General features: G+C 40.0%; 1 protein-coding gene across 3 annotated transcripts in view; it reads left to right on the top strand.

Annotated features, from left to right (window-relative positions):
- The window catches only part of LOC111155370 (LYN proto-oncogene, Src family tyrosine kinase), a 117099-nt gene that overhangs the window by 61027 nt on the left and 35986 nt on the right, over positions 1 to 20086 (top strand). For all 3 annotated transcript variants that reach the window (XM_022515516.1, XM_022515514.1, XM_022515515.1), the window contains exons 8-10: positions 715 to 867; positions 15670 to 15852; positions 17904 to 17980. In XM_022515516.1, the coding sequence (XP_022371224.1) occupies positions 715 to 867; positions 15670 to 15852; positions 17904 to 17980 (413 nt within the window). The remainder of the gene's footprint in view (positions 1 to 714; positions 868 to 15669; positions 15853 to 17903; positions 17981 to 20086) is intronic.

Genomic DNA, 20086 nt, shown 5'->3' with positions numbered 1-20086 from the left:
ATCGTATTCTGTAATTGATTCTAAATTAATCTATAATTACATATGCATGTGAAATCAGAATGGACCTTAGTGAATAATTATCCCAGTTCTTCCCACCCAATCCGTGCTGTTTGACAGTTAATGTTCCAAAACTGAGAAGAGAAAAATGAATATTCTTTTCATGTAGTGCATATTTTTACAACACATCTTTAAATATTTGGAATCAGAATGCAGATTTGCAGATCTGTGTCTTTATATATATGTGTGTGTGTATGTGTGTGTAAAAGTAATCCATAGTCTGGGTAAAAGAAAACAAATAACAGTGACAGGAAAATATTTAGAAGTGGCAAGTCAGTGGTCCTATGTCTCCAGCACCTCTCAGTTAGCCCTGTGAAGCCAACCCATGGGTCGCCTTTAGGTTCATTCCCTGTGTGATTGAAGTCGGTTGTGGTGGGTAGCTGCTGCTACTGTTTACTTCTGCCACCCACTCTGAAGGGGTACACATTGTAGGTTTGCAAACAGTACTAATGGATAAAATCAAGTATGTTCAGAATTGTCTTTCAGGTAACTGTTTCCAAAATCATGATTATACAAAAGATACCCCCATAGAATTTAGGTTCACAGACTACATTGAGCTGGAAATGATCCCATTAGTAGCCAAAATTTCTTCATAGATACTGGTAAATTACAAAGTAGGACATTTTGTAACCTTTTTTCCCCCCTCTTTCACATTAGAGCAGTCGGATGGCTTATGCAGAAGATTGGAAAAGGCATGCATTAGCCCCAAACCACAAAAGCCATGGGACAAAGATGCCTGGGAGATCCCACGGGATTCCATCAAGTTGGTGAAAAGACTTGGTGCCGGGCAATTCGGGGAAGTCTGGATGGGTGAGTGTGGGGCTCTGGAGGAGGCAACCAGAGAAATAAGGGCTCAAGCCAATGTCCGTCCATATTCTCAGCCAAACATCAAACCATGTCAGAAGCATCACTTCTTTTGTTTTGCTCTGCTCACGTGGCACCAAGGGCTGCAAAATGGTTTGATCAGACTCTCTTCCTTGTAACTCTCCTCTTAAAAATTTTTTTAAAACAACTTTTTAAAATTTTTAGTGAATTACAGTTGACACACAATGTTATATTCGTTTCAGATGTATAACAGTGATTTGACAATTCTGTATGTTGTGCTTTGCTCACCCCAAGAAGTGTAGTAGCCATCTGTCACCATATGACATTATTACAGTATTATTGACTCTGTCTTCCGTGCTGTACTTTTCATCCCCGGAACTTAATTGTTTTATAACTGGATGTTCATACCTCTTTCTCCCTGTCTCCTGCTTCATTTCTCCTCCCTGCCTACCCCCCGCCATAGTAGCTCTTTTAGAATGAACGTTTATAAGGAAGAGGACAGTGGGTTTTTATCCTGATGTTCTGTCTACTTGTTCACGATTCTCTCATCACCAGATTCCCGGTACACATATTTTAAGGGCAGGAAATTGGTTTCCATCTCAGGGAAAATTATATTCGGGGTGAGGATTGTCCTTACTAGTGGGCATAATAGGAAGCATCAGTTTATTGCACTTTCTCACCAAGAAAGCTTCTAAAGATGCTCCAGGTGCCGCGGTTAATGAATCATTCCTTAAGTTAAGTCCTGCCTTCTCAGGCTGACGAGAGGTAACGACGAAATTAGAGCAGTGACTTCTCCAGGGGATTTTTCCCCCCGTGCCTTTTCTAAAGTTTTTATAGTGAATGTGATTTTCTTTTTCTTTTGTGATGGAATTTTTAAAACCCTTTTTTAAAAAGTCATGCTCTCCTCGAGGTTCTAACTGAAAACGCCATTGCTCTTGTGAAGGATAACCTGTGGGGTTGCACACATCTTACTGGATCACCTTTTCTGTGCCAGCTTTGAGTGAAAAGCAGCTGTGATTTCCAGAGAGATGAAGGGGTAGCAGGTTTTAACCCTGTGCAGTCCCAGCCGAGCAGAAGCTAGAGACTCAGCCTGCTGTGACTATGTAGGCACCTGCATCCAGGGGTCTGTTGAGGGAGAGGTTTCTCCTCTAACATGTTTGCCTCTGGGATTGCCGTATTGCCTCCTTTGTCCTGTTGCTGTTGCTTTAGCTGAAGCATCTTTTAAATACGGCAGATACTGACCCAGACGAGAATGAGTTCTCGCCACACTGTCGTTCTGTGAACTTGCTATGGAATTCAGGTAAATGATTATTACACAGTCGGACAGTCGTCATTTTGTTAGGCATATTCCAGAACCAGTCAGTGGCCCCTGTCAGGCACACCATTTCCATCCCAGTCAGCAGATTCGTCGGTGTGAGTGTGCGCTCCGGATGCGGCCGCTTCTCATTCACACTCTGTGGCCCAGGTCATAGAATCAAACTCCCCCTTTACCTGCCTGCCCTTTTGCTTTTTATTGAGGTAACATTTGTGTCACATAAAATCAGTAATTTTAAAGTAAATGATTCAGTGACATTTACTACATTCGCATGGTTGTGTGACCACCACCTCCATCTAGTTCCAGAATATGTTCATTGCCCCAAAAGGAAGCACTATACCTGTAGAGCAGTTATTCCCCATCTTCCCTCCCCCGCTCCCCCCAGACCCTGGCAACCACCGTTCTACTTTCGGTCTCAATGAACTTGACTAGTCTAGGTCCCTCATGTAAGTGGAATCATACTTCATTTGCCCTTCTTGTGACTGGCTTATGTCACTTAACAGAATATCCTCGAGGCTCATCCATGTTACAGCATATGTCAGAATTTCATCCTTTTTTATGGCTGAATAATGTCCTACCGTATGGCTACACCACACTTTCTTTATTTATCTGCCATTGGATATTTGGGTTGTTTCTACCTTTGGCTATTGTGAATAGTGCTGCTGCAAATATTCATGTACAAGTTGTGTAGACAAATGGTTTTATTTCTCTTGGGTATATATGTTCTTGTAGAAGTGAAATTGCTGAGTCATACAGTAATTCTATCATTAAATTTTTGAGGGATCATCAAGCTGTTATCTGCTCATTAAAAAAAAAAGCCACCTTCTTTATTCCTCTGAGGTATTTGTATTTCTTTCTTTCTTTATTATTTTTTTTTTTTTGCAAATCCACAGGGGAGGGGTTGGAATTGTATAATAAACATTGCAGACCCTTCACCTGAATTCACCGGTTAGTAGTTTGCTGTATTTGCTTTTTCTCTTTTCTGCATACACACACATACACACACGTATTTTATTTTTCTCGTTGTTGTTGAACCACTTGAGAGCGAGTTGCAGATGTGATGACTTTTCACCCCTAAATACTGAAATATGTGTCTCCTAAGAGCAGGACCATTATCTTAGACGATGCATGGCCACGTTTAGCAATCTAACATGGATACATACTATTACCAATACAGAGTCTAGAATTCCTTTAGTTGTCCCAATAATGCCCCTGAGCTCCTAGGATCATGTATTTGCATCGAGTTGACATGTCTTCTCTATCCTCTAATCTGGAACAGTTCCTCGGTCCTTCTTCATCCTTTATGACACTGACATTTTGCAGAACATGGGTCAGTTGCTCTGTAGAATGTTCCTCGTTTGGATTTCTCTATGGTTTGGCTCAGGCGATGCCTTTGTGTATGATTTAGTATCTGAGTAGTAAGCGATGCTCTGTCCTCAGGGCATCTACCAGGAGGCACGAAATATTAGTTGGTCCCATTATTGCTCATGGTCTGTTTGGTTTTAAGGAGATCTGCCAGATTTCTCCATTGTATATATTACTTTTTAGTTCCTTTTCATGATTAATTAATAGTCTGTGGGGAGATCGTTTAAGATCATATAAATATCCTCTGCTCCAAAAGAACTTTCATCAAATGGTTTCAGCATTATCTGCTCATGTTGAGTTCTCTTTCTTCTTAGACGCTATCACTTCTCTAAGGTGAAGCTGCCTCTGTGTTTCTTCATTCTCCCACCAAACATGTCTTCTCCAGCCCACTGGCTCACTGAGGGAACCAGATACCTGCCTTCTCCCTCTGGCCATCTGAGTGCTCTTTCCTCCCTGTATTTACCATGACTTTGAGTGGGAGGAGGTGATGAAGAGGGGGACGAGGAAGAAGGACAGGAGGACAAGAGGAAGGAATATCCAAGCTGTACAGTGTTCACTGGCCCCCTTCTAGGTACATACTCATCGATTATCTCTCATAGTCATCACAGTAACACTGTGAGATAGGAATTATTGTCATCATTTGATAAGCAAGGACTCTAGATTCAGACAGGTGTCTTGCCCAAAGTCATTCAAGGCAGTGAAGAAGCCGGCTGCTTTGGCATCCCAGAGACCTGGACTCTCTCACTTGCTAATAAGCTATTTACACAAATTAATTTGACCTCATCACTTTCCTCATCAGTAAAATGGGTAAGCAGCCATCTTCTCAGTTGCTGAAAAGAGAATGAGATTTATATAGCTGTTGTGTTTCTTATACAATATGGTTCTGTGCACTCTAGTTTTATTTTCTTTATTTTACTGTATTTGACCATAGTCACTGGAAGCTATATTTCAGTGGATTTTCCCCAATTTCAGTCATGAGTTCAAACTATGAATAACCCAGTTAGACCTTCCTGTGAATATTTGCCAGCAAAGGAATTGCATAGCTGTCATGAAGAGAAAAGTAGAGGGAGCTTAAGGGGGTATATTCATCTGCTGTAAAACAGTAACCCTGCATATGAAATGATGGCTTGGAGTTTTGTTCCAACCTCCTCATGTTCAGCTGTGAAGCTAGGATAAAGGCATCAAACTACATGCTATTTGCACTGGAGAGATAAGGATAAGAACTGCTAGTCTGGGAAGTTATTGCTTTGAGGGGAAGAGATTATGCTAGTCCTTTTGTGTTTTCTTAAAATTTTCTTCTTTTTTAAATATTAAAGATCTTATTTTTATTTATTTCTCAGAGAGAGAGAGAGAGAGAGAGAGAGCACAAGCAGAGGGAGTGGCAGGCAAAGGGAGAAGCAGACTCCCTGCTGAGCAAGGACCACCCCCCACCACCTTCACCCCCTGGACTCGGGACTCAGTCCCAGGACCCTGGGATCACGACCTGAGCCGAAGGCAGATGCATAACCCACTGAGCCACCCAGGCGCCCCTTCTTAAAATTTTCTTGAGCACTACTAGCAAGTACAATGGTAATCTGTTTGCCACCTTTGCCATGGTGGTGGTCACAGGTGCCATTTGCCAGCACAGCTCAGCCAGGGAAATTGATGAGGGGGTGAGCTAGCATAGCATGGGGGTGAGGGAGGGCACAAGCCTGAGTCACCGGCTCACAGTACATTTCTGTCCTGAGTGGCCCAAGCATCATCACCTGCAGATCAAGCTCATTGGTCCTTCTGAGATTAGGAAAAACCTCAATGTCCAATTCCAGATATACTAGATCCTCCTGCCCGTTTCTCACCTTTTCCTGTTCCTGCGCTTCCACTGGCCACCTGCTAAATCTTGACACCGATTTTAGAGAACATTTTTTAGCATGTGCCCAGGTGGTGGGAGAAACTGAACTTTAGAGGAGAGGAGAAATGTGGCATTGGAAAATACGTAATTGTTCTCTCCAGAGTGTTATTTGGATTTAAACTGTTTGAAAGAGGTAAATATCTGGTGAAAAATCATCATTTGAATAGATTACTAATTGTATGTGTGTGTGTGTGTGTGTGTGTGTGTGTGTGTGTGGTAAAATGCATATAATATAAAAATTTCCATCTCAGTCATTTTTAAGTGTACAATTTCAGTACTGTTACGGACTTTCCCATTAGACAGCCGATTTCCAAAGCTCTTTTTATCTTGCAAAATTGAGCTTCTTTACTTTTTAAACAACAGTTCCCCTTAATGCTCTTCACAGACCCTGTCAACCACCATTCTACTTTCTGTCTTTATAAATATGACCAGCCTCAGTACCTCAACTAAGCAGAATCATAAAGCATGTATTTCGTGTGACTGGCTTTTTTCACTTAGCACGTCCTCCACGTTCATCCATGTTGTAGCCTGTGACAGAATTTCTTTCCATTCTAAAGCTGACTTACATTCCACTGTATGTATATGCCATGTTTTGTTGATGCATTCATCCACTGGTAGACACGGGGTTGATTCCACCTTTTTGGCTATTGTGAATAATGCTGCTATGTACATGCATGCACAAATGTCTCTTTGAGACCCTGCTCCCAATTCTTTTGGGTATATACCCAGGAGTGGGATCGCTGGATCACAGGGAAATTCTGTATTTAATTTTTTTGAGGAACTGCCATACTGTTTTCCATGGTGGCTACACTTTACATTCCTACCAGCAGTGCACAAGGATTCTGATCTCTCCACACCCTCACCAGCACTTACCCTTTACTTCTCTCTCTCTCTTTCCCTTCCTTCCTTCCCTCCTTCCTTCCTTCTTTTCTAAAGTAGCCATCCTAATGGGTGTTAGGTTGTATCTTATTGTGGTTTTGATTTGCATTTCCCTAGTGATTAGTTATGTTGAGCATGTGTGTTTATCTTTTCATGTGTTTACTGGCCATTTATATATCTTTGGTGAAATATCTTTTCAAGTCCTTTGCTCAGGTTTCAGTCGGGTTGTTTGATTTGCTAATAATGTTTTACAAGACAGGCAGCAGAAGCTCATCTAAAAGGTTATAATACAACCTAGCTTTTGTAGGTATCATGTGAGGATCAAATGAGGTGATTCAGGTAAGCGCTTAGTCAACAGCATTCAGAGAACTATTGTTATTATTAAATATTGAATTTTTTTTATAAAGAAAGTATGGTAACATTAGTGCAAAGACTGAAATAGGAAAGATTACCCAGGATTTCCTCACTCAACAAAGTTTCTTGTTTTTTTGTTTTTTGTTTTTTTAAGATTTATTTATTTATTTGAGAGAGAGAGCAAGCTCACACATGCATGTATGTGTGCACAAGTGTGGGGAGAGGTAGTGGGAGAGAATCTTCAAGCAGACTCCCTGCTGAGTGTGGAGCCCAATGTAGGGCTCAATCACACAACGAAAGAGATCTTAACTTGAGCTGAAACCAAGAGTCAGACATTTAACTGACTGAGCAACCCAGGCACCCCTGTTTCTTGGGGTTTTTTAATTTAACTTTTTACTTTGAGATAATTGTAGATTTATATGCAATTGTAAGAAATGATACAGAAACTAAAACAGGTCCATTCAAATACTTTTACATGAATATTTGTGAGAGCATTATTATTCATAATAGTTAAGGAGTGTAAAAAGGGGTGCCTGTGTGGCTCAGTGGGTTAAGCCTCTGCCTTCAGCTCAGGTCCTGATCCCTGGGATCGAGCCCTACGTTGTGGGGGGTGGGTCCCTGCTCAGCAGGGTTCCTGTTCTCCACCCCACCCCCCTGCCTGCCTTTCTGCCTACTTGTGATCTCTATCTGTCAAGTAAATAAAATCTTAAAAAAAAAAAAAAAAAGAATGTAAACAACCCACATGTCCATCAGTTGATGGATAGACAAAATGTGATGTATCCATACCATGGAATATTATTCAGCAATAAAAAGAAATAAAGTACTGACACATGCTACAATGTGGATAACCCTTGAAAACACTATGTTGGATGACAGAGGCCAGACAGACACAGAGGACCACATATTGTGTGATTCCATGTATGTGAAATGTTGTGAATAGGCAAATCTGTAAAGACAAAGGAAATGAGTGAGTGGTTGCCTCAAGTGAGAGGCTGGAAGGATGGGGGTGTGACTGTCAGTGGATATGGGGTTTCTTTTGGGGGTGATGCAAATGTTTCAATAATTGTGCTCTTGGGCTCACAACTCTGAATATATGGAAACCAATGAATTATATAACTTAAACGGGCCAGTGGTATGGTATATGGATTATATTTCAACAAAGCTTTCATATATATATTATATATATATATGATACAGAGAGATCCCTTGTAACCTTTATCCAGTTTCCCCAGTACTAACATCTTGCAAAACTGCAGTATGATATCATAGCCAGGGTACTGACATTGATGATTATTTTTTAGTTGTGCTTTTCTCTTTCTAGTCTTGTATTAAAGAAAGGAAGGAAGAGGAGGTAGTAACAGGGTGGGGCAGTAAGGAAGGAAAGAAGGAAGAAAGGAAAAGAAAGAAAAGAACAAAACAAATTTTGATCTGGGCTGTTTTATAGATACAGTTCTGGGAATTTGGCTGTCAGGGAGCTCTTCCTTAGCTCTTGAAATAGCGTCAATATGTTGAGTGCATTTAGCAGAAGAATACTGGGAATAAAACCAAAAGAATAATGACTGGTGACATTATATTATGCATCAGAGGTCAAAGATGCCCCCTCTTCTAGGTGTGTCTGTGTGTCTCAGTCCAGCTGTGTGAGGGCTGGTGTAATAGCAAAGTCCGCCATTTAGAACTGCCTGAATTTTGTTTTTATTTCTCTTTTTATTTCTCTGTTTTATTTCTCAAAAGATGGGCAGGACAGTTTTTCTCAATGATAGAAAAAGAAGAACAAATTAAAAATGATATTCCTGTTAACCAAGTAAATTAATGTTTTTGTGAAGCTTGAGGAATGGTTCATAGACCACCAGTCACATTTATGGTCCAGATTTTTTTGGTCTGAAATGCAGTGAAAAATACTAGGAAGTGACCTGTTCTGGGGGAGGAGGGGTGGGGATAAAAGAAAGGAGTTTCTCCCTCAAGCTGTTTCCTCTCGTTCGTGTGATCCTCTTGACATCTGGCTTGGTGACACGTTTTCCCCCCCGTGGATTATTGGATTCCAAGGGAACTGACTGGTCAGTGAAGCCAAGGATGATGTTTCCTGTTACCACTTGGTCTATGAAGAGACTTTATAGAAAAAAGGGAACTTGTTTTCAATTGAATTTTGCTTGATATATTGTCATTTGAACCAACTATGTTGACATTAATCACCAGCCAACTTGCAAAATCAACCCTGTGCATCTTTTTTAAAAACCAGCTTCCATTTTGTGGTACTTAGTTGCTCTTTAGCAAATTAGTGACCCCCGAAAATTTGAGAGCTTTCTCAAATTGTCACCCCAACTTTCTTCAACTGTGCCAAAGGGGCACTCTTCAAGATATTCTTTACTTTCAAATGATTTAAAAAAAAAAATTTGCAATCTGTAATGCCACCCCAAATCTCCATGACTAGGTTAATTGAACCTACACCCTACTGGAGAATATCTTGGTAAAATACGACTCAATCCGTAGCGCCAAATAAAAATCATACCTTTAGTGCAAGTTGGAAACCTGCCCTGTTGTTTAAATCCCACAGCCCCAAGACACTAGTAAAGGGGAGCTGTTGCCATTCTTGAGCTTTGCTCGACACAGCTGTTTTAGTCACTGTTCATCTCAAATTCCTTATCAGCACTTTTAATATCTTTAGCAGCAGTGCTGTTTCCTGATAACTTTTCCCCTACCCTTGGAACACATTTTTTCCTTCATCCTTTACCCATAATTTTATATGATGCAAAAGTCTTGGTGAATTCCATTGTTTGATGACAGAGAGAGAGAGAGAGAGAGAGAGAACAGTTTTGTTTCTTTCGCTTTTATTGCTGTGTAATATAACAAGCAGACTGGAAAGTATATACAATACAAATACTCAATATCACAAATAATCACAAAAGGAAAACTGGTGCGGTAGATACTGACTGAGATCACATGCTGGAAACTTGCCAGCACCCAAAAGACCCCACTTATCCCTTCCCAACCCCTTCCCAACCCCAACCTCGCCGTCCCCCAAAGGCAGCTGCCATTCTGACTTTTGTGGTAATTTCCTTTTCTTTACACTTCTGCTACTTTTGTATGTGGGAGTGTGCATCCTCAAACAATGTAGTTTAGTTTTGCCTGTTTTTAAACTTGATGTGAATGAATCTTACCAAATGGACTCTTGTATTAGTCGTGCCTCTTATGTTCAGCATTATCCTTATGAGATTCATCCATGTTTTGGGGGTATCGCTAGAGTTCATTTACCTTCATTGTTCTATAGGGCGGTGTTATATCTGTACATACATGGTACGATGGCTTATCCATTGATTTCACTGTTTATTGATGGAACTGGACATGTTCCCAGTTTTAAGCCTCTATGAACGATTCTGCCAGGAACATTTTCGTACTGGTGCGAGGGTACGTGGTTTTCTCTAGGGTGGCCAGGAGATCTTTTGCTGGATCATGGGAGTATGAATCTTCAGCTCTCCTAAATACTGCCAACTCTGTTTCCAAAGTGCTTATCCCAGCAAAATGTTCAAGAGATCTCAGTGTGCCATTTCCTGATCAACAGAATTGTATCTAGAAGGAGGTGGGCTGCAGGTCAGCACAGCCTTTGGGGTGTGTGTGTGTGTGTGTGTGTGTGTGTGGTGTCACTCAAGGTAATTGCACTTGAAAGAAGGCTGCTCTGTCAACATCCGTCATGGGCCCCTGGGAATGTTGGTAAAGATAGAAGCTTACCAGCTGAATTTCACTGATGTTCAGAAAAGAGCACAGATGAAGGCGGCCTTGGGGAGCTGTCCCAGTTTCCCCGCTAGGGTCGTGTGCTCACCAGCACTCACATTGTCAGTGGTTGATATCTGGGTGGTGGTGTGTCTTCCTATGGCTTTGTTTGTATGTCTCTGATTACTAATAAGACTGAATTCTTTTTACATGTTTCTTAGCCATTGGGACTTCTTTTTTTTTTAATTTAAGTTCAATTAATTAACGTATAGTGCAGAGGTAGAGTTCATGATTATATGACATATATATATCATATAATATAATATATATTATATGATATATAGACATATATATATATATATATATATATATATATATATATATATATATAGTCTTATATAACAGCCAGTGTCCATTACATCACTTGCCCTACTTAAGGTCCATCACCCAGTGGACTTCTTTTTAAAATGTCTATGCAAGTCTTTGCCTATTTTCCAATTTTTCTTATTGATTTATAGGAATTCTTTATATATTTTGGACGCTAGTCCTTTGTCATTTACATGTGTCAAAGAATGTATTTTCTTGCTGTTTTGCCACTGGTACAATCATGTAACTGAGGATCTATGTATAAACCTTTTTTTTTTTTTTGCATTTTATGTAATTTATTTCTTGTATTTGTTATTGGAGGATAGTTGGCACACAGTGTTATATTGCTTTTAGATGCACAAAATAGTGATTTGACCATTCTGTGTATTACTCACTGCTCACCCTTGTAAGTGCAGTCACTATCTGTCACCATGTAATGTAATTACAATATTATTGACAATATTCCCTGTGCTCTCCTTTCCATCTCCGTGACTTATTTATTTTATAACTGGACGTTGTACCTCTTTATTCTCTACACTTATTTTGCCCTTCCTCACACCCCCTTCCCCTCTGGCAACCATCAGTTTGTTCTCTGTTGAGTCTATTTTTTGTTGTTGCTGTTTGTTCATTTGTTTTGTTTTTTTTTAGATTCCACATCTAAGTGAAATCATATAGTATTTGTCTTTCTTTGTCTGACATATTTCACTTAGCATAATGCTCTCTAGGTCCATTCATGCTGTCGCTGATGGCAAGATCTCATCTTTTTTTTATGGCCGAGTAAATTCCTATGTGTGTGTACGTGTGTGTGTGTGTGTATGTGTGTCTACCACTTCCTAATCTAGTCATCTACTGATGGACACTTAGGTTGCTTCCGTATCTTGGCTATTGTAAATAATGCTGTAAGAAACATAGGCGTGCATTTATCTTTCACAATTCGTGTTTCATTTTCTCTGGGTAAATACCCAAAAGTGGAATTGCTGGATCATATGGTATTTCTATTTTTAATTTTTTGAGAAACCTCCATACTGTTTCCCACAGTGGCTGCACAAATTTACATCCCTACCAACAGTGCATGAGGGTTCCTTTTTCTCCACATCCTCACCAACACTTATTGTTTCTTGTCTTTTTGATACTAGCCATTCTGACAGGTGTGAAGTGAGATCTCACTGTAGTTTTGATTTGCATTTTCCTGATAATTAGTGATGTTGAGCATCTTTTCATATGTCTGTAAGTCTTCTTTGGAAAAATGTCTGTTCAGGTCCCCTACCCATTTTTAATCAGATTATTTGGTTTTTCTGGTGTTGAGCTATAGAAGTTCCTTATATATTTGAATATTAACCCCTTATTGGATATATCACTTGCAAGTATCTTCTCCCACTGAGTAGTTGTCTTTTCATTTTGTTGATGGTTTCCTTTGCTATGCAAAAGCTGTTTATTTTGATGTAGTCCCAGTAGATTAGTTTTGCTTTTGTTTTCCTTTCCTGAGGAGACATATTTATAAATATGTTGTGAAGGCTGATGTCCAAGTGTTTACTGGCTATGTTTTATTTTAGGAGTTTTATAGTTTTAGGTCTTATATCTAAGTCTTTAATCCATTTTGAGTTTATTTTTGTGTATGGTATCAGAAAGTAGTCCAGTTTCATTGTTTTGCCTGTAGCTGTCCAATTCTCTTAACTCCATTTATTATAAAAACTGTCTTTTCCTCATTGTATAAATTCTTGCCTTGTCATAGATTAATTGACCATCCAAGTATGAGTTTATTTCTGGGCTCTCTATTCTGTTCTGTTGATGTGTATGTCTGTTTTTGTGCCAGTACCATACTGTTTTGATTACTATAACTTCGTGCTATACCTTGATACCTGGGATTGTGATGCTTCCAGCTTTGTTCTTTCTCAGGATTGCTTTGGCTATTCAGGGTCTTTTGTGGTTCCATACAAATTTTCAAGTTATTTGTTCTAGTTCTGTAAAAAATGCTATTGGCATTTTGATTGAGATTACATTGAATCTGTAGATTGCTTTGCATAGTAAGTTCATTTTAACAATATGAATTCTTCCAATCCATGAGCACAGTGTATCTTTCTGTTGGTTTATATCATCTTTAATTTCTTTCATCAGTGTTTTATAGTATTCAGAGAATAGGTCTTTTACCTCCTTGGTTAAATTTATTCCTAGATATTTTATTCTTTTTGGTACAATTATAAATGGGATTGTTTCCTTAACTACTCTTCCTGCTACTTCACTATTAGTATATAGAGATACAACAGATTTCTGTTTATTAACTTTGTATCCTCTGACTTCCTAAATTCATTTATTAGATTTATTCCTGTAACTGAATACCTGCGTATAAACCTTTAAATTTATAATGAATCTTTTTTATTTTAATTTTTTTAATTTTTAATTTTTTTATGATGAGTGTGCTCTTAATCCCCATCACCTATTTCACCCTTCCCACCATCCCTCTCCCCTCTGGAAACCCTCAGTTTGTTCTCAACAGTTAAGAGTCTATTTCTTGGTTTGTCTCTCTCTCTTTTTTTTTCTTTGCTTGTTTGTTTTGTTTCTTAAATACCACATGTGAGTGAAATCATACGCTATTTGTCTCTCTCTGACTTATTTCAGTTAGCATTATACCCTCTAGCTCCAACCATGTTGTTGCAGATGGCAAGATTGCATTCTTTTTTTATGACTGAATAGTATTCCATTGTGCGTGTGTGTGTGTGTGTGTGTGTGTGTGTGTGTGTGTGTGTGTATAAAGAAGATATCTCATATCTTCTTTATCCATTAATCTATCAATGGACACTTGGGTTGCTTCCATTGTTTGGCTGTTTAAATAATGCTACTATGGACATAGGGGTGCATGTTTCCCTTTGAATTAGTGTTTTTATATTTTAGGGGTAGATAGTGCAATTTTAGGGGTAGATAGTGCAATAGTGCAATTCCTGGATCATGGGGTAGTTTCATTTTTCATTTTTTTTTTTTTGAGGGACCCCCATACCATTTTCCACAGTGGCTACACCAGTTTACATTCCCACCAACTGTCCAATAGGGTTCCCTTTTCCCCACATCCTGGCCAACGCTTGATGTTTTTTCTTTTTTCTTTTAGCCATTCTGACAAGTGTGAGGTGAATCTTATTGTAGTTTTGAGATAATGACTTTTCTTGGTTCAAATGCAATGTTAAAGTACTTTCATTGGTGGCATTTACTCTAAATTTACACTTAAGATCTGTAAGAAAGATCATATTGTGTGTAATTATGCATTTAAATGGAAAATCAATTTAATAGATTCATGATTCCATTATTTTTTATAGGTTGTGGCTTTTGAAAATAACCTAGTACAGTTTTCTATTTTGTCAGCTTTCTATTACTGGCTTCTCCATAATTCTAACACTTACTTTACTTCACATATTACATTTTTTCATTTTCCTGTACAACACTATAAGCTACTATTAAATACAAATCAAAGTAAAATATCAAGGGAAAGGTTTTAATGGAGTAATAAGTATCAATGATCAGAAGAAAAGTTAGTAAGTATGGTCAACTGTTAGCTGTAAACTAATACTTTTTCTGACACATTTGGAAGTGTGGAAATAGAGACGTAATTTCCTTAAAAAAAAAATTCCCTTTGTAAAGAAAGATACATACTCATTCACAAAATGAATCAAAATGGAACAGAACAAAAGAAAGTAAAAGTCACTCCAATTTCTGCCACCCAGAGATCCTCACCACTGTTGATGTTTTATTGAACATGCTTCCAGTCATCTGTGTGCTCTTTACAGACACAGATAGTTATATGATCTAACAAAGAGACTAGACACTAGACCCTAGACATCACCATTTCGTAGGGCAAGTTAAACAAAACAAAAACTGTAATAGGGGTAGAACAACCCGCAGGGAACCTGCTGCCACTCCCCCCTCACCTTTTTCTTGCACTTCCAAGAGAAGTACAGAAAGAGAGGAAAGGAAAGGGGAATGTGATTATCTCTATTTCTGCTTTGTCAAACCACTGAGAAGAGGGGGCTCCAGGAGAAAATGAGGTTCGGAATTAAGCACACCATTGGGGCAGGTTCCAGAAAAAGGGACCTTGGGAAAACTATATGAAGGTGTTAGTATTTCCCAAAGTGCATTTCGCAGGGTGTGAAAAGGTACATGACAGTTTGGCCTGTGGTCAAGAAGGTGTGGAAAGCACTAAGGTTAGCCAGGGCTGACAGGTTTCTTTACTGCAGGACTCTCTGCTTCTGGGCACGGGAGGGCGTGGCAAGCGGTGGGTCCCAGACATTTTGATACAGAAGCCTTTGCTCATGGAGAGTCACCCAAGTCCAGTTCTCTTGGGAAGCTTGAGGAGACGCTTATTTGACTCTAGTATATTATACTTCAAAGTTAGTATATACAATTTCTTAAAATGCAAACCTTTTTTTTTCCTGATTACAAAAATAATACATATTCAATGTAGAAAATTTGGTAGTTAAAAGTATCGTGAACACAAATGAAGTCACTCTAATTGTGCCACTGGAGATGGCTGGCACTTGGCATATTTTAGTGTTTTCTTCCAGACCTGTGAGTGTGTGTGTGTGTGTGTGTGTGTGTGTGTAAGAGAGCTGTGCTATGCATTTTTTTGTTTGTTTGTTTTGGGATAAAGAACATTTTATTCATTAAAGGAAAATCTTTGTCCCCATGATGGATTGCATACAGAAGCTTGTGGGGTTTTATTTCTCCAAAATAATGCTTTATGAAACCTTGTTGATTTTGCAATAATTTTAGATTTTTTTGTAAAGATGGTACAGAGAATTCTCATACACCCTTGACTTGGCCTCCCCTCATGTTAACACTGTCTAGAGTTTTATGTCTATCTTTTAACCTTGCATGAACTTTTTGGTTTTCAGTTGGATCAAACATGCCCTCTCTTCTGCTGTCTTGCTAGGTTACTATAACAATAGTACCAAAGTGGCTGTGAAAACCCTGAAACCGGGCACTATGTCTGTGCAAGCATTCCTGGAGGAAGCCAACCTCATGAAAACCCTTCAGCACGACAAGCTGGTGAGGCTCTATGCCGTGGTTACCAGAGAAGAGCCTATCTACATCATCACTGAGTACATGGCCAAGGGTAAGCACATCCCCCAAACCCAGGGTTTTTGAAAGGCTTCAGGCTCCAAAAGTAAAATGTTTATTTTTTAAATTTTTTAAAAGATCTTTATTTATTTGAGAGAGAGAGAGATCACGAACAGGGGGTGAGGTGAGGAGTAGAAGGAGAAGCAGACTCCCCGCTAAGCAGAGAGCCCCATGTGGGCCTCGATCCCAGGACCCTGGGATCCTGACCGGAGCCAAAAGCAGATGCTTAACAGACCTAGCCACTCCAGTGTCCCAAAGTAAAAAGTTTAAATGTTCACAGAATATTCCAATAATTTTAATTCCAAAACAGCATGCTCACTAGTGAAAAATCAGAACCCATGGGGAAACCAAGCATTTTAATAAGCCACCTCACCAGAAATATTGTTAAGTGTTATCTATATTATAGAAATAATACATGATCTTTCTATATTCTCTGTGTTTGTCTTCTTAGTCATATTAGCCATAAGAATTGCATGCAAAATATAGAAGCCCCCTAATAAATATTTGTCCAAAAAATATGTATCTCAAATAAGAATATTTTTGTTATATCTTTAAAATGGGAGTTCTCGGGATCCTAAAATGCATTCATTTCCCTCTCTAATATTATCTATGTGTTCAGGGTGACACTTTAAAATGGGAACATTTTTGAAACTGTTGGAGGTTATATTCCTCTGTAATCAGAATCACTAACCAAGAGGTGTCCAGCAACCATGTTTTCTCTGGCTGATATTACCTTCAGATAACAGGGTGTGAATTACTACCCTTCTTCCTCCAGATCAGTTAGACATACTACCAAACTACCAAATGGTTCTTTAAAATTCTTTAGAAGGAATGAAGGAAGAAAGGAAAAAAAAAAAAACCATAAACAATAGTACCAAATTAAGAATCCTGCATCATGGAGATCATACTGTGATGTCTCCGCTTAGTAGATTAGAAAGATAAATATAACATTTTCTTATTTAATATATTTTGAAAGGACAAGCTGCTTACCCACACCCATTCAGAGTATCAGTCACTGAGAGTCCTTCCAAAAAAAGGATGTTGTTTAAAAACAAACAAAAAAACTAACCCCTGTGGCTTAGGTTGCCATAACCCAGAAACTGAACTTTGTGGTTCAGTAAGTACTTGTTGAATTAAGCGGCTGGAAGTATTTGAATCATAAATGTAAATACGAATTTCTCCTCATAACATCACTTAGCCTTTACTGAGTACTTACTGTATACCAGAGCGTTCTTGCTGTGTTCCTTGGGTGATATCTCTTAATCTTCTTAGCAGTCTCAGAGCTAAGTGCCATTGTTCTGTGTTGAGGATGAAGGAGCAGAACATTTACTGGGTATTTAACCACTCACCAGGCACCATGGCGCATGCTTTTTAAATCTATCCTCACAAGACCTCTGACAATAGCTGGTAGGACATGCCCTCTTTACAGGGACTAAGGCATTATGGGTAAGCAGCTTGTCCAAGGTTGACACTTTAAATTCTAGGAGAAAAAGCAGGGCTTGTTTTAGCTATGAAGCCGTAGGAAGTAGGAGGGTTTATCGAGACACTTTCTTTTAGGTGCAAAGCACAGTATGCTCACCAGCTACTCATTGAGCCCCTGTCGCAGGCGCTAGCTTCTGTGCTTTGGCTGGACGGACACAGATAGGAGAGAGCCGCGCCCAGTGCCGCTCCAGGCAGGCCCCTTGGGAGGACCTGCTGGTTTCTGTCTCTGGGCAGCTCTGAAGGTCAGACAGCTGCTCTAGGTGGATTGTGGTGGCAGGTGCAAAGTGCCCTGAAATGCAGAGCTAGAGAAACACTGTTCCCCCACCCCCCCGCCGTCACCCTTTCTTACCTGGCCCACATGCTACATTTCACATCAGGTCGAAGGTAACAGGTTAGAGGGGCCTGGATTTGACCAACTTCAGGAAAAGGCACTATGGTCATACAGAATCACAAAGGCAATCATTGTGTGCGCTCCCTCACTAATAGTCATGGTCCTTTGACTTTTGTTCGGATTTTGGTCTTGTGTGTTTGAACTACACTCACCGGTCCCTCCTCTACCAACAGGCAGTTTGCTGGATTTCCTGAAGAGTGACGAAGGGGGCAAGGTGCTGCTTCCCAAGCTAATTGACTTTTCTGCCCAGGTGAAGTATTAAAAACCCAGGGTGCATGTAAGTTCGCGGAGACTCCCGCGTCCGAGTCACACTGTTCCAGGGAGAAGGCATTTGTACTGGCTGTTTCCCAGTAGTGGTTCCCAGAAAAAGGCCTTGCAAAGTGCACTTCCTTGGAGAGAATGATGGATGTTTCACACTGAAGGCACATGTGTGTGCGTGTGTCCGGCTCTGGCTTGGGTGTCACCTTCCCTAAAACAAGGCAGTCTCTTAGGTTCACGCCTGCACCAGCTAGAGAGACAGTGCGAGGGAAGGGGTCACTTGTTGCTGCCTTTTGGAGACGCAGTCCCAAGCGGTCTGAGCACAGCATATTCTAAGTGATGCACATGCAGTAGTAAGTTACTAACCTAAGGTACAGGTGCTTTTAAGTCCTTAGTATTCTTGAAAACAGAGGAACTATATTCTTTCCCTTATTCTTCTTGCTGGATACGTCTTTTGGGTTCTAAGAAATATCCATTTATAATATTTCTAGTACTAGCCCAGAAGTTGCAAGTTTGTTTCATTTGGAACCACACATTTCCTGAAGCACATTTAAGGGCAGAGGGAAGTTACCCAGAAACCCAGCAATTTACCTGGTGTGTCAAAGAAATGTGCATTTGAATGATGCCAGCTACTGAATATTCATAGTCTAATTGTATCTGTTAGTCATTTTCAGTAATTTGCTTGTTTTGTTCCTCAATACTGGCCATGGGTAGCTCATGTTGGGAAGGCCATGTGCCATAAAGCCTGAAGTGTCCCAAGAGATTTCCAGAAGTTCCAGGAAAAGGCTGCCTTTATGATCTTCATACCTTACTCCCATTTCTTCCCTCAGACCCTCTTTAAGTTGGGAAATTGATAAGGGCTTCTTGAGAAGATGAGCTCAAAGGAAAGAATTAGTATGCGGTAAAGTTCTTCAAGAAAGAGAGGATCAGAACCCATGTTCTACAGTAACGTATCTTGGGCTGAGTTGGGGATCAGTGTCCGAAAACTGGCGTTGTGTCGTGGCTCATGGCTCTGACTCGATAGCCATAACCACTTAGGAAGTCCATTTATTCACACATCAAATATTGGAATGGTAATTCCTGTTTTTAGGAGATGTTGTTGGGGGTCTAATCTGATCTCAGACTGGCAGGACACAAGCACTTCAGAGCCTCTTGGTGGAAGCTGAGGGAATCTTGGGGATGACAGTCCCCACCTTTATCATTCTGGTAAAGGTGTGTGATGAAGTCCCCCAGCTCATCTACCCAAACCTGGCAAGCTTTCATAGGTTCCTTATCTGAGTAAGAAATTCAAAGGTGGTCTGGAACCCCAACCTCTAATGTGGAATGAAATAAGATTGCTATGGTAGAACTGGGGGAAGGGAAAGAGTCCAACAGCCCTGACTTTACTCAGACTCTCTACACTGGCCCTGAGAAGATCTGTAGACTCCCAAGTGTTCCAAGACCATAGTTTGAAAACCACTGCTCTATAGTAAGAGGATGATTACTTGGATGGATGCAGCTCTAGATCCTATGTAGATAGGGGGTCAGAAATGGAGAAAGCAGAAATTGTCACACTTGACATTGATCAAGAAGGCCCTTGATTGGGGCGGCAAGTTCGGCATCCCCCATGGATGAGACACTTGAGGAATGTAGTGAAGGTTGGTTGTATCCACTTCTCAGAAAGGGAAGGGGGCTGATAGAAATATGGAAAAGTGGGCCATGTGGCCTGGAAGCCTGAGTGGTCCTAGTTCAAGTGCGGTGGAGGGTCGGATCTGTGTGTGCCTGCAGTTCTATAGCGTTGTATAGGGTCTACGGTTATATGGAAATTATGCCCATCGGGGTGTGTACCATACCTGGAGAAGGACTTTAATTTGTCACATGGGTATTTTTTATTTGATTTTGCGTAGCTTACCTCATAAAGCCTTATCTTGACATAGTCCCAAGTTTTTAAGGTCCAACTTGGGGTCTCTGTATCTATTCTTTAACTTTCTACTTTACTACTGTGCTAAAAAAAAGTAACTTTGTCTAACTTATAAATGAGTTGGGGAAAAAAGTTGCTTTCTAAAACTTTGTAGTTTGCCAGGAAGATTATCCCAGAGCCTGGCATTGACCATGACTT

Source organism: Enhydra lutris, unplaced genomic scaffold (genome assembly GCF_002288905.1).
Source record: "Enhydra lutris kenyoni isolate GAN:26980312 unplaced genomic scaffold, ASM228890v2 scaffoldscaffold41, whole genome shotgun sequence".
NCBI lineage: Eukaryota > Metazoa > Chordata > Mammalia > Carnivora > Mustelidae > Enhydra > Enhydra lutris.
Note: the sequence above shows the minus strand (reverse complement) of the source record. Positions and strands in the feature narration are given on the sequence as shown.